The sequence below is a fragment of the Hemisphaericaspora subhashii genome (genome assembly GCF_019202705.1).
Source record: "Hemisphaericaspora subhashii strain CBS 10753 chromosome Unknown scaffold182, whole genome shotgun sequence".
Taxonomy (NCBI): Eukaryota; Fungi; Ascomycota; class Pichiomycetes; order Serinales; family Debaryomycetaceae; genus Hemisphaericaspora; species Hemisphaericaspora subhashii.
Window position 1 is genome coordinate 1 of NW_026057408.1, and position 14307 is coordinate 14307.

A 14307-nucleotide genomic window follows, 5' to 3' on the forward strand; every position below is an offset into this window, starting at 1 on the left:
GCATCATTGCCTAAAACCTTATTTCAGCAGCATCCTATAGATTAAGTGTGTAGGAATAGTTGTTAAGACTCTTCGATGTGTACGATACCCGCGTTCTAATGAAATAGACCCTGAGCTCAACGTTCCGCCCCCCTACACGTCGAAACTTTTGGAACTTGCAAAGAAGGACGAGGTACCGATTTAACTGCCTCAATTGAACAGGTTGAAGAGAAGACAGCCTACTTATTAGTTCTTTTTTTTACATATACAATCTGTTTATTGAGTTCTTATACATACTAACATACAGAAATATAACAAACAGAAAAACAATATACTTTAAAGGCAAAAAGCATCATTGCCTAAAACCTCATTTCAGAACCATCTTAGAGACTGAGTGTATAAGAATAATTATTAAGACTCTTGGAGGTGTACGATACCCATTTGCGAATGAATTGGACCGTGAGATCAACGTTCCGACCCCATACCTTTTTAAGCTAAGCATATCCAGCACCTTTTCAGGTATTTTTTCTTATTTTCTGTCTCAGGCAATGAAAGCAAACGGGTTGCTTCATGCACAGTCCACTCCAGACCGTCTGTTCAGTTTTTGTTTTCCATTGCTCTTCCCCAGCTCATTAATGCACACTTCTTACCCACAAGAGACGTCAGGGAGAACAGTACATACCTTAGTAAATACAAGGAAAATGCCTATCCGTGAATGAGACAGTAGGGCCAGCGATTCAACAATATGTTAACTCTGTGAACCTAGCAGGCCTGAACTACTATCTGGGATCGGCCAACTAAAATAGGTTAATGAGAGGAAAAGACAAATACATTTGAGAAATTGACGTTTACAGAAATCCCACCTTATCTGTTGCCAGAATATTACAATCTTAAACGATAACCATTTGTTTCTATGTCGATGCAAGGATCCATCTTCCTACGTGGCTCTTGCTTTCTCGAACCGAACGTTGATTTGCTTATATCAAGTAGGGAGAGGAGAAAAGAGAAAGGGTTGTGAATTTGGAACACGAGGTCTCAGACAAATAAGATTAATCAACGAGTTGGGGTGGGCACTGATAAGTACTCTTCCCACTTTCTCAACGATCCAAACATGAAAATATTCATTGATAACTATAATACAATACTCTTAAATAAACCTTTCTATCCATTTTCAGCAACGAACCATTTGTGCTTATACATTGGGAAACCATGCCTTCGACACACCCTTTGGAAAAACTATGCTGACTCACAAAATCTTCATTAAGCAAGAAATAAATTGCATGCCTAGACAACATCAATACTAACGAGCTTCAAACTGTACCATTCTTCTAGTTCTGGCTTTATAAATAACTCTGTGACCACATTCCTTACATCTGATTGCGTCATTCTTACTTAATGAAAAGGAAGCAGCACATTGAGCACAGTTGTATTTGACACCTAAAGACTTGCTGGTAACTTGACCTAAAGCAGCATGGGAAATGGAAGTTGGGATACTGAAACCTTCTCTTTGTGGTGATGCCATATTTGGTTGTTAGTTGGTAATCTATCCAGGAAACGATTAAAATGTGTTTTTTCAACTTCGATGAGATTTTAATTTGAAGTACAGAAAAGAAAAAAAAACCTATGCGAAAAAATCTCGCACGTGACTCTACTTTGTTGGAAAAACATGGTCGGTAATGCACTGGACTTTAAAGATGAAAATTTTTGAAGATACACTTCCTATAGTGAAACCTGAACAAAGACACTTTCATGCACATAGTAGATAATGATATCTATCAAAGATACGATATCACGAATAGGCCGAACGTTGAAACACGTGGAATCATTCAAAAAGGGTCAACAACCGACCTCATCATCTATTAGCAAGGTTTCGAGAAATTCATTAACTGATCCCGCTGGAAGAGAAGCAAAGGTAACTTTCGAAGAAGATAAGAACTTCAAACCGGAAGATCTCGCGAAGTTTAAGCCAGTGTATACCAGTTTCCAACAAAAAATATTCAGTGATTTCTTGCGTCCATTAAATATAGCCAATCTTAAATCTCATAGTGTGAGAACAGAGAAATATGAGAGTGCAACTGCTACTAAAAATTGGCTTAAGAATAAATCACAGAGTCCAAGAGATAGATTGGATGTTTATATAAGAGACCGATATCTATACGGCAAAATGTTGAAGTTTTTAATTGAAATTACCCCAAGCAATTTGAAGAATGTAGATTATAAAAATACGTATTATTTGGAGTATATACTAAACCAACAAGAACAACCGACCAATATCAAAGATGGTGCTGCAATTCAATTTGGAGAGATACCACCATTGCCATCTCCATTAACTGAAGAACTGTTTCGCCAATGGATTTATAAATTAACTCATAACACCTACCACTACAAAAATTCATCATCATTACTGTCTGGAATCATACCGTCAATATTATTATATACCCATAAAATCACAAATGAAGAATTTAAACCTTATAGATCGGCAGATACTTATAACTACCTTATCAATTATTTTGGGTTTCTTAAACATCAAAGCTTATTTGCTAAGGAATTAGTTTTGGTGCTTCGAGAAGACGGGCACCTGTTAAATATAGACACCATAAATACATTATTGAAGGTCTGCAAAGTGCAGACGCAAATACGAGCAGTGTCTAATCCATTTGCTAGAATATTAAATTTTTTACAAATTGCCGACAGGTCACATATCGATATAAATTTGGAAACATATAGTAGAATCTATGATTGTATTCAAAATGTTCATTTGAAGGAGGAATTTTTGAGAACCATGCAAGAAAATGGTGTCCCAATACCAAAAGGCATGACAGTTAGGATTTTGGACGATTTTATGAAAACAACCGAAGATACAAACGAACTAATATATTTCATTGAGCATGATTTAGGACATGCTAACTGGAAGCAGGATTTCAGAATGGTATCTAAAGTCATTTATCATAAGTGGTTGCATATAACTAATGAAAGTGATTGTAAAGGGGTTGACTTAAATCAAGATGAGTATAATTTGAAGAGTTTACTTGAGGGGTTATATAGAAACCAAAAGATTGAACATAAATCATATATCATGCTTCAATTCTATGTGAATTTTGTTGAAGAGTACCCAGATTGCGATATGGCAAAAATTCCATATATATATAAATTATTGGTCAATCAATTATTGAAAGAAGTTAAGAATATTCCACAGCTTTCGTTCTTAACTAGATGCCTCTTTTCTGAGGCGACATCTAAACTAGGACTATCGATTGATTTTGTCAAATATTCCAATAATAAAACTACATTACCAGAAAATTATAGGGTCTTGCAAAGAATCATGGGATGGGATGTTGTTCAGCTTGAAGCGAAGATCGAATATCTTAGACAATTTCAAGACTTAAAACGTTTGTGGGAACCGTTAACAATTGAAGAACGAGAAAAATGGAATGAAATTAAGTATCATATAGGACATGATTACTTAACCCTCAAGCCTACAGAAAGTAAAATCCAGGCGATTTTCCTGACAGAATCAAACACTGCGGGGATCCCAGAAGATGAACTTTCTAGAATCTTAAAGCATCGAGGCTCAAGGATGACTAGCAATAGGAATAGAGATAGGGTGTTTAAGGCATATGAAGGAATTGATGAACACACCAAGAGAGTAATGATCGAACGTGGTATAATAAAATCAGGAAAACTAGAAGTGTAAATAGACAAGTTTTAGGGAGTAATATTAATTAATTTATTTATTCAGAAGGAGGGAGGTGGTAACTATGTTACATTTGCAAAAGTTAAATGTTTGACTCCACTCGCAAGTGCCATGATTTGAGTCAAGGGCAAGGCTCTTGAGCTTGTAAACTTTAAAAGATTTGGAGGTTAAAATTTGGTTGATAATTTTAAATCGCAAACAAACAAAAAAAAATTGTTGCAAAACTTTAATTTCTCTCTTTATTCGAGAAAGTGTTGTAAAACTTTGAGCATTCTAAACGTCAACCAATATGAACGGTCAGCACTAGGATACAACAGCCGCTAGTACATCTTACACTATGGTAGTACGACAATTTACCTATAAAGGGATTATCCCCTCCTGATTATTGATTAATACCTGACAATTTAGTTTCGTTTGTCTTTTCAATCTCCAAAGAAGAGAGTTCCATTTTGTTCAATTATACCACTAGTTGATAATGCTCTTGTATGAAGTTGTTAATTATTGAAGATAGAATCAGGAAATCCAATGCCTTTATATGATCACTAGTAAACAACAAGCATGTACTGCCAATATTATCATCCCTTTTGTCACATGGTTGCGAAGGACATATTAATAAAGAAAACTTATGAAACTTAAAATCAACTGTAGCCCAACTGCATAATCTAAAACTTTCAATTAAGAATAAACATTTTGTGGGTACAGCTGATGAACCCAAGAAATAGGTGTAACGATACGCCCGATTTCCTTTTCGTCGATTCTTAGACAAAAATAAGTTACAAAGAAACGGGAACATTCGATTTTATATTGAGACCGAGATATCTAAAGGTCAGAAAGGAGCAATTATTTGACTGATTAGGGAATCCATTCAAACCCTGGTTTTCTGTAAAACAATACATGTCTAAAATCAAGTTGTTTACCCCCATTCTCCCATCCCGTATCTAGCGTTTCTCGGTATTTTATTTTAAAAACTAAAGTTTAAAAGAGTTTATTATTTTTTCAATTGGCAGTGTTCCATTCTAGTGAGGTTAAGAAAAAATAAAATTATTCATTGCGATGGATCTTCTATAACTGAAATTTAAAAAAAGTTCATTGTTCCTTGAAATTTTAATATTGCTGTTCCAAGGATCATATTATTAGGTCTTTCCCCATCTTTTTATGGTCATCTACATTCCTATTTGGAACCTTCATGAGCAATTCTGGCAATCAAGATTATGAAGCGAGAGTGGATCTGGGTTATCCCTTTCTTGTGTGGAGTAAAGCAGAAAAAGAAAGGTATGTGTGAAAAAAAAAATCCACTAGGAAAGAAAATGGAAGGTTTTGGAGATTGCCGAGGCATGTAGCCAAACGCATAGAACAACTACACAAACTTTAATAACTTACACAAAGCATAGAAGACTGAAACTGCCGATATCCCCTCATCCTATTGGTCAAGAGAACATCAATATGCATCTGTGCTTATTCTCCAAACAAGTTGCACTATGTTATTTCAATAAAATTGGGAGCCCTTTCTGGAGATTGGAACCATAAAAGAAATCTCGCAGGAGGAAACATTTGAGATCCGGCAGTTGTATGAGAGAAAAAAAATAATTTCTTTAAGGTTAAAAATATTTTTTGTGCATCGTTCTATTACGATGATGTAAGTGAAAGAAAACCAAAAAAATAAAACTGAGTTAAAACAATAAATGTATGCAATTTAAGGGAGTTATTTTTAAATTTTCAAATAAATTAAAATGTTTTGCACCTCCTTGAAATCAACTAATTTTTTATAAATATCTTTTGAATTTCCTTGTTTTTCAAGTCAATCGGAGAAAGCATACTTACACTTTCGCTTCATTCCCAAAGGTCTTTAATTATAGGTACAATAGTTACCTCAAAGAATTGATCCAAACATAATCAAAAAAAAAATCTCTTCTAAATAGGAAATTAAAAGAGATTAATTAATAAACACCCCGAAACAAAAAAAATATTTTCCAATCTATTTTAAGGAAACAAAAGCCATCAGATATAGCCCACAACACTATACCACCAACCCTTTCCCAACACACATTTCAAGAATTCCACGAGAAGATAAATTCTTCTTTTCATATCCTATTCAACAGACACTCTTATTCCCCTAACAAAAGACATTTCAATTAATCGTAACTCATCAGAGATACGGCAAGAACTTTTTCAACAGTCTCAACAGGAAAGAACTTGGCAAAAAAATAATATTCGCAATTTCAGGTTCATAAAAATTTCCAATTTACTTTCACACCAATTCTATATTTTACAACTAACAACAAGTTATCATTCAACGAAGATCACCCTAGAAGGATCATATCGAAGAAAGACAATTCCTTATTAAGATTTGCATTATCAAGAAAGAAAAGGACAGTAGATCAATGAATAGAAAATGATTAATTTAGCACTACTACTAATATGGATATTATCATCTACAACACATGCATTATCACTTAAGTACTGTTCTAAAACTAACCTTGGAAGCGGTTCATCCCCATTAATCAACGAATTCATGTCAAATGGGTTATGTCATGATAATTGTTTAGGACAGAATTTTGCCGTAGCCATCGTATCAGGGACCGATTGCTACTGTTCCGATGATGTACCTGGAGACACAGTCTCGATGACGAACTGTAATATTGGTTGCCCTGGATATAGCGAGCAGGAGAATTGTGCAGGCAATAATTATTATGGATATATAATCCTAAGTAATCCTTCATCGACTGTTTCGAAGGGCCAGCCAACAGATGACAGTAGCAGCAACCAAGATGAAGATAAGACGGTAGGCACAACATTAATTACTCAAACTACACAAGTCACCAAAGTCCATGAAACAAGTGACATTGTCAAAGTTACAATGATTGTATCAACAACACCAGCCACATCATCATCCGCCACATCCACGTCTTCGTCACTGGTGGTGATTGAACCATCCACAGTTTACTCAATTGTCACAGTCAATGGTAACACATCACAAACAGTTAAGACATTATATATAACCCACACACCAAGTGATGTTGCTTCACCCTCATCAACTGCAAATGATTCATCTTCTATTGGGTTGCATGCACAGACTAGTGTTCTGACTGAAAATGCCAGTTCCACATCCAATTCGCCTGAAGAAAAATCTACATTTTTTGATAACAAAGGAAAGGTAGCAGGTACATTTACAGCAGTAGGTATTGTTGTGGCTGGAATAGTTTCAACCATCTTATATTGTTGCTGTTGTCGTAAAGGAGGACATGATGATGATGATGGTTACACCGATGAAGAAAGTCAAATTTCCTCAGACATGTCAGTGGGAAATGAGAAGAAAGTCGCTACTTCAATTAAGAGAGAAGACTCAACTAAGTCTTTATTCAAATTGTTCTCGAATGAAAAAGATGGAGTGAATCGAAGTTCTTCGAGAAAGAAATTGATGAATAGAAGAAGTGGAAGTGGAGGCAGTGGAGATAGTTTGGATAATGTGATTATGTTTCCAATAAACGAGGTTGACACTCGTATGGATCCTCATACAATGTTTTTGAATCACACTTATTCCAGAAATACCCTCGATGATGAGGTTGACTATCTGAGGAAGTTGAAAGTTGTTAATCCCGAACAAGGTCTGATTACCCCTCGAGGGCCGATTTAAGTAGCACGGGATTTTTTAGGTATCGGTTTTTAATTCATAGCGTTATTTTTTGTTTATAGTTTCGTCTACTTTGTTAGCTAGGTATTTTAATATTATTATTGCATTCATTTTCTAGTATAAATGTTACAATTCTATAAAGAGACAACAAAAAGCATTCAAGTCAATTTCGATTGATTTTCGTAATTAGGTTGATATTCATAAGCATTGGGTTTTCCTTTCTCTCCACTACCACCTTCATCATCACTATGGTCACTTTCATCTGAACTTGAGCTACCACTATCACTTTCAGGATCTTCTTCCTCCTTCTTATCCTCTTCCAATTCTTCTTCAAAGCTACGTTGTGGATGGAAAATGCAACAAATTTTCGATTTCTTTCTATTAAGATTCTCATTATCCACCACTTCCTCATCCCAAGTAACATTAGCTCCTTTTTTCTTTTTAGTTCTATTTCGTTTCTTTATAACACCCTGGAAAGATACATCATCAGATTGCTGCTGTTGCTGCTGCTGTTGCTGCTGCTGTTGCTGCTCTGATCTCAGCCCTGATGGCTCTTGAGAAGAAGATTGTTCTGATGAATTTGGTCTGACGTACATCCTGCCACTTTCAGGAGTAGGAGTATGAACTTCTGTCCTTGAATTTTGATTAACCATGGTTGAAATTTATATATCAAAAATTGGTCGATTTGTTTATGAACTTTGTTATATTTGCATTTATATTAATTATTGACTATTAAATTATTCAATTGGGAGCAATGGTAAATTAAAAGTGTAATTTTCTCCAATAGACTTTTCTCGTTTCTCCTTTTTGTGAAATGAATTTTTAGGAAAAGGGGATTCATCATTTTTTTTGTGCTGCTTCGATGCGGCGGTTGCGAAGGAATGAAGTTGCACCCAAAATTTATTCGTCAATTTCAATTTTCTTGTCATAGATGCAATGCCAATAAATATTGAAAAGTATAGACAAGACAGATGTAAAGAGTTACAGGCATGTTGAATGCAAATGTCCTATCATTAGAAAAGAGAAATTTGAGTTGGATTTTGTAGAAACACACTTAGATTGGTTTCTTTAATTCTCCTTATAGCAGTCCTAAGAAGGGCACATTTCTTGCCAAAGATTGTCTAAAATTTCTATAAATGGAGCTGTTGTGGAGGAGTTGTGATCAAGAGCGGTTAGGGTTGATTCTTCTGATATGAGTCTTAAAAAGGTAGAATGATAACGTAAATCAAAGAACAGAATACACCGATAGTGAATGTCTGTGTTTTAGTTTCCGTTTTGACGCAGTAAAATTGTTTAAGTACTATATCACCATAGACTGAACCAAATTGCTATTAAGTTGGGTGTATAGCCAGTGACTATCAAGTACATGTACATTCCTAGTTTAACGAGGCTACACCTTGAAGGGAATTGATTTCAGCAAGGAATTTCTTAGCGGTCTGTAATTCCGGAACCTACTGATATCTAAGACAACTTTATCTCTATTAATAGATTATACATGTCCATAGTTAGAGACGTATTTGATCTTAGTTCCAGAAAGCAAGCCCGAAGGTGCAGTTTCTGGCATATTATTAGCTTTGTAAGGAAGTTCACGTCAACAATGCTACATTCATACACAAAGGGGACAAGATGACAAATCCGATTGTATTGTCTCTCTATATTATAGTTGCTTTATGGTTAATTTAAAAGGAAATGTGATCCAAGTATTTGAAACAAAAAAAATTAAAGTTTAGTATGACGCATACTGTAAAAAAAAATATTGTGAAAGTTGCAACAATCAAAGCCCCATCTACCTGTCAAAAAAAATAATCGTAAATACAATTTATTTTTTAGATTGTTTAAATTTCAGGTTCAAGGGGGGATTTATAATTAATTTTTAACAATAAAGGGGAAAATCGATGACCATTCTAGGAGTTGGAATATCCCAATTAGTTTAGATAATTAATCAAAAGGGGATTTCAAAGATGATCCTGGTACTGACGGGATTGAAAATAATTTAGATTTAGATCTATGGCTATAAAATAAAAGTTCGTAATGCAGAGACTGAATCATTGCTGTCGATTAACCACGATCCCATGAACGCCTCTCTCCAGATTTCAACAAAGAAACAATGGTATTGTAATTCAAGGGAAGTTAATGCAATAACTCACTTAAGAATGTAATCCCCCGTTTGGAACAAGTCATGTTCTAAATTTAGCCCCTTCATCTTTTCTCGCACATGAAATCATAGCCTCTCTATCCCGTTCATACCGAGCGATGACAAATTGAAAATAATCATCAATTGCCTCAAGTCATACAGTGTCAACAAAAATTCAATCAAAATACAAGAGAGGTCGGAGTTTTCTTAGCTTTACGCAATGGAAGTGTTGGACAGACTTTTTGCAGCAATGGGTTTCCTATTCCTGTAGCGTTTTTGACAAAATAAAAAAAAAATGGCCTATGCATATTTTAAATGCAGAAATGGAATAAATATAAGAGTAGCTAATCAAGGCAAAATGATACAGAGTGGTATGCTATTCTCAGTTAATAGGAACGGTGGCAGTAGCGTATCTTCTACGCAAAAATCCAATTGCAAATAGTACAGATGGGCGTATTCTTCACGTCTACAATTCCATACATTCCATTCAGGTAGCCTATAGAGTAATTAAACCATACTCACATTGCTTGTCCAATTGTATATGTAAAAAAAGAAAAAGGTTCTTACAGTTATCTTGTGAGATCAAAACTTTGAACTAGAAATCAAACCGTTCACCTTTCATGAGACGTGTTGTCTCATAGATAGGGGATGTAATTAGCATCCCTTAAACTTTTTTGGTTCACTTGATGGTTGTGCTAGCTTCGCAAAGGAAGATGCATTCTCGAAAAGATGAATCGTATAAGGATTTGAAGTTCTAACCTACAATGCTAAACCCAATTCTTTCTCAATCATCATTAGGGGACTCAGGTTCCCATCAAGCACCTTCACCACCAATCCCACCCCCCCCTGATCCGTTGACACCAGTTGGTGCATCGAACACATCAACCCCGCAACATCATCAATCTCAAAACATTTCAAAAAATCGCGCTCAAACTACAATGAATTTGACAAGTGAAAGTAATTTTCAAAGAGAGCAAAATGATCCTGGTAATGAGAGTGACGACCAGGACAATTTTAGTGACAGTACTAGTTCACTGTGTTCAACAGTAAGTTCTACAAATTCTTCAATTATTAGTGAATCTTTAGGCACCAGTGGTGTTTATCGTTCAGTTCGTTTTTCTGATGATCAAATTTTACCAAAAAATAAAAAAATGACCTACGCCGAAGTTGTTTCAAAAAATATTCCAAAATCCCAAAAAAAAATTACTCCATTTAAAAATTTCCAAAAAAATAATAAAATTAATGAAATCAAAAAAAATAACCCTAATGCTATTGAAAGAGAAAGAAAATGGGCAGATACTTTTAAGTGTTTGTTATCCAAAATTAAAGCTAATGAAGAGCTTACCAAAGAAGAATCCATTGAATATGGAAAATTGTATAGTATTTTACAATATAAGGAATCTTTGGACCCCTTAGCCTGGAATCAAGAGTTAGTTAGATTAAAAGAGGCGGATGATGATTTTTTGAAAAAATGTTATCCCCACTTGGTGAAATCGATTTTGGGTAAGACGCATTTACAGTTGAAAATTGAGGAGACAGATTTGACTCCAAAAGAAATTATTAATGCTATTAAAAAGTATTGGTTTGTGGATTTACCAGTACGTTTCAGAGAAAAATTATTTAACATTGAAGACGAAATTCAAAAAGCCACTACTTATGTTACATATGCAACAACTCAACTCCAACCAGACGATTATCAGTTTCCAGATAGAGCAAGTCAACTTACGAATGAGGATATTCGTAAGGATATTTTAAAACAGAATAAACACATACAAACTCTTGAGGTAACTAAGAAGGAATTAGTCATGTATTTGGCAGCAGTGGAAAGCCATATGTTTGGAATTGCCCTTATGGATGCTAATACTTTATTAGTTAATTTCTCTAATTTGGTAACAGAAGAATATGAAAAGGTCTCTGCGCTACCAATTGAAGAATTTTTGAAGCAATTTATGTTTACCATCAATGATATTCCAGTAAAGAATAATAAAATTTTGAAGTTACAATTGATCAACAATGAAGCACGTAATTATTTTATAGCAGAGTATACGTTCCCACGTAATAATTTAAATCCCCTTCAAGAATTAGATGAATTTTTCGAAATTAATCATAGGAATAAAACAAATTCCTTTAAGAATTCTATTCGCTTAAGTGCAAAAAAGGTAAGAAAGGAGACTGGAGAAATTGATTACCTTAATTACATTAAACAAGCATTAGATGATCATCCTCTGCTTCCAACTACTTCAAATTTTAAAGTGCTTGAAACAAGTGAGTTAGCTGAGCCTCAATTGGACTATGCAATTCCCAATACTGAAAGCACAAAGATCTTTGTTTTGATTGAAACCGAAAGTAATGTGGTACCTGTGGGGAGAAGACATTATTTTAGAAATTCCAACGTCAAAATTGCCTCGTACTTTAAGTACTGTAATTATTGTCATCTTGCGGGGCATACAAAATTTGAGTGTCCGGACATCTCAAAAACATATCAAGAAAGTTCATCGACTAATACAACAACTACTCCAAAGCCCAAGAAGCCTACTGAATGGCAATTGCCTACGAAGACTCTCAAATCAATTTTAAAACCAACTCCAACTCATACAACCACGAATCAATTCAATGTATTGGAATCAACTACTGATGAGGATAATGATGACATGGTTATTGAACCAACATCTACTCAGAATACTAGGTCAGTTACAGTTCAACAAACTAAAAAGGTTAGAAATGCGCTTCACAGAAAGCAATTACATCTCTTGAGGAGAAGTAAAACTTCCAAGAATCCTATCCCTGCATCCTTATCTCAATCTGCTTCTTTTAATGTTGCTACTTTACCAGTCTCTTCCAAACATACTACCACTAATAGTACTACTGAACACTCTGATTCAACACGCTTGATATCTTCAACTATAGTACCTTCCAGGACACAATCCTTAACTGAATCAACCACAGGTCGTTTACCAAGCCTTTCACAGGCCATTAGATCATTGTCAACTCCTTCTATGTCTACGGATGCAACACATGCATCTGCAAGGAAGGAAAAAACTACGGGTATCAATGAACCACAGGAGGGTCAGACGTTAGAAAATCAACAGAAGCAGCTGGGGCTTCTGAAAGATGATGAGGGGACGTTAGGTGCCTCGGAGGATACCATAGATGTGGATGTACAGGCTATTGAAGATAATATAGAGTTGGATCCGATGGAAGAAGTTAGACCACCGAGTGTAGGTGGTTCTGACAGTGATGTGGATATGGATTCTAGCTCTATCTCTGAACAACAACTCTAGAAATAGAGGTGTAAAGATCTTTTGCATAACAATAATTGTTATCAATATTTTTAATTTTTAATTATATTTTGTTACCTTACCATGATCCATATAGGATTTTTAGGTTTATTATTATTATAATATCAAATATGGGTTTGCAATTAACGAATACTATTTTTGAGGGAATGGATGAGATTATTCATCCTCTCAACCAATTTACAATTACTACTAAAAACATTCAAAATACTTCAGTTATTAAAAATTTACAATCGCTATTATATAACACGGATGTTATACTCATTCAAGAAACTACAAAGAAGAATCTTAAGATTATACAACAAATGAAATCAATTAGGGTGGTTTACCAGTCGGTACAGGCTCGGGCAGCTATTGCTTTCCGAATTCCTGAGTCTGGGGCATTTCAAATTATTGAGGAATTACAAATTACTAAACAACTTATACCTCCATTTTGTTTTAGAGTCTCTGATGCGTTAATATGGTTTCCACGGGAAAAACAATACCTTCTTATTATATCAGTTTATGCCCCAGCAGGTGATTTCCAGGGACAGAAGGAATTATTTGAAGAATTACGATTTGTCATAGAGGAATATAAATGTATACATAGTGACAAAAGGCTTAAGATGGTTATGGGAGGAGATTTTAATAATGTATTTGATACGAAAATTGATAGTGAATTACAGACTCCGTTATCTAATCCAGAATTAGAAGCAACTCGAGAATTATTGTATATTATTAAAGGAAATAAACTTGTGGATACTTTTCGTCATTTAGCTCCAAGGAGGCAACATTTTACAAATCATCATAACGCTAACAGTCGACGGTTAGATCGTATATATATTAGTGGAAATATGAAATCTTCATTTTATCAATATCAACAGCATAAACAGGACAATGTATTGAGTACGCATGATACAGTTAGTGTTTTTATGGTATTATCCAATCATCCAAAGCTTATTGTGGGGAAAAAGCGTTTTGTTATTAAGGATAGATTACTTGAGAATGAATCATTTGTGGAGGGCCTTGTACTGCTTCCTGCAGATAATTTAGAAGAATTTATAGATAATATTCCAACAGCTTTTCGCTTAAGGCGTAGGTGTAACAATCAAGTTCTGAAGTCCTTACAATCCACCATTTTTGAGGATTTAAATGAAAGATTTAAAGGCAGGACTCATTCATTTCCAATTATTGAAAAATTACATACACGTGATAATGTGGGGATGGTCGATGATACGGAGGGTATTTTACGTGTGGCTCAAGAATATTATGAAAACTTGTATAAGAATCAACAATTGCTGAATAATGTAGAATTAATTGATCAATATTTAGAAGGATTTCCGAAGTGTCTCACTTTAGAAAAATCAGATGAATTAGAAAAAGATATTACGCTTGATGAATTGAAACTGGTGTTAACAAGATGCTCAAACCAATCAGCACCTGGAGATGATGGTGCCGGATATAGATTATATAAAATGCTATGGGAACAGGTGGGTCCACTCTTGTTGTCATGTGCCAATGAAATTATGAATACTGGGATTTTACCGCCATATTTTGCAAAGGTGATTATATCTATTATTCCAAAACCAGATAA

At 34.8% G+C, this 14307-nt stretch overlaps 5 protein-coding genes across 5 annotated transcripts; 3 read left to right on the forward strand and 2 right to left on the reverse strand. All coding sequences in view use genetic code 12, as the record gives it.

Moving 5' to 3' along the window:
* Positions 1-1279: 1279 nt before the first annotated feature.
* On the reverse strand, positions 1280-1501 carry RPC10 (DNA-directed RNA polymerase core subunit; the record flags this gene model as incomplete). Its single annotated transcript, XM_049409350.1, has 1 exon — positions 1280-1501. The coding sequence occupies one exon, from the start codon at positions 1499-1501 to the stop codon at positions 1280-1282; it is 222 nt and encodes a 73-aa protein (XP_049261417.1).
* A 243-nt stretch (positions 1502-1744) lies between these two features.
* On the forward strand, positions 1745-3673 carry J8A68_005300 (uncharacterized protein; the record flags this gene model as incomplete). The annotated part of the gene is made up of 1 exon (XM_049409351.1): positions 1745-3673. The coding sequence occupies one exon, from the start codon at positions 1745-1747 to the stop codon at positions 3671-3673; it is 1929 nt and encodes a 642-aa protein (XP_049261418.1).
* A 2392-nt stretch (positions 3674-6065) lies between these two features.
* Positions 6066-7307, forward strand: WSC4 (Wsc4p; the record flags this gene model as incomplete). The annotated part of the gene is made up of 1 exon (XM_049409353.1): positions 6066-7307. One exon carries the CDS (start codon positions 6066-6068, stop codon positions 7305-7307), a length of 1242 nt encoding a protein of 413 aa, XP_049261419.1.
* A 155-nt stretch (positions 7308-7462) lies between these two features.
* Positions 7463-7957, reverse strand: J8A68_005302 (type 1 protein phosphatase-activating protein YPI1; the record flags this gene model as incomplete). The annotated part of the gene is made up of 1 exon (XM_049409354.1): positions 7463-7957. The coding sequence occupies one exon, from the start codon at positions 7955-7957 to the stop codon at positions 7463-7465; it is 495 nt and encodes a 164-aa protein (XP_049261420.1).
* Positions 7958-10202: 2245 nt separating this feature from the next.
* FGR14 (Fgr14p) lies at positions 10203-14307 on the forward strand (the record flags this gene model as incomplete). The annotated part of the gene is made up of 2 exons (XM_049409355.1): positions 10203-12663; positions 13005-14307. Coding segments are annotated over 2 exons (3764 nt in total), but the record flags the coding sequence as incomplete, so codon positions are not given.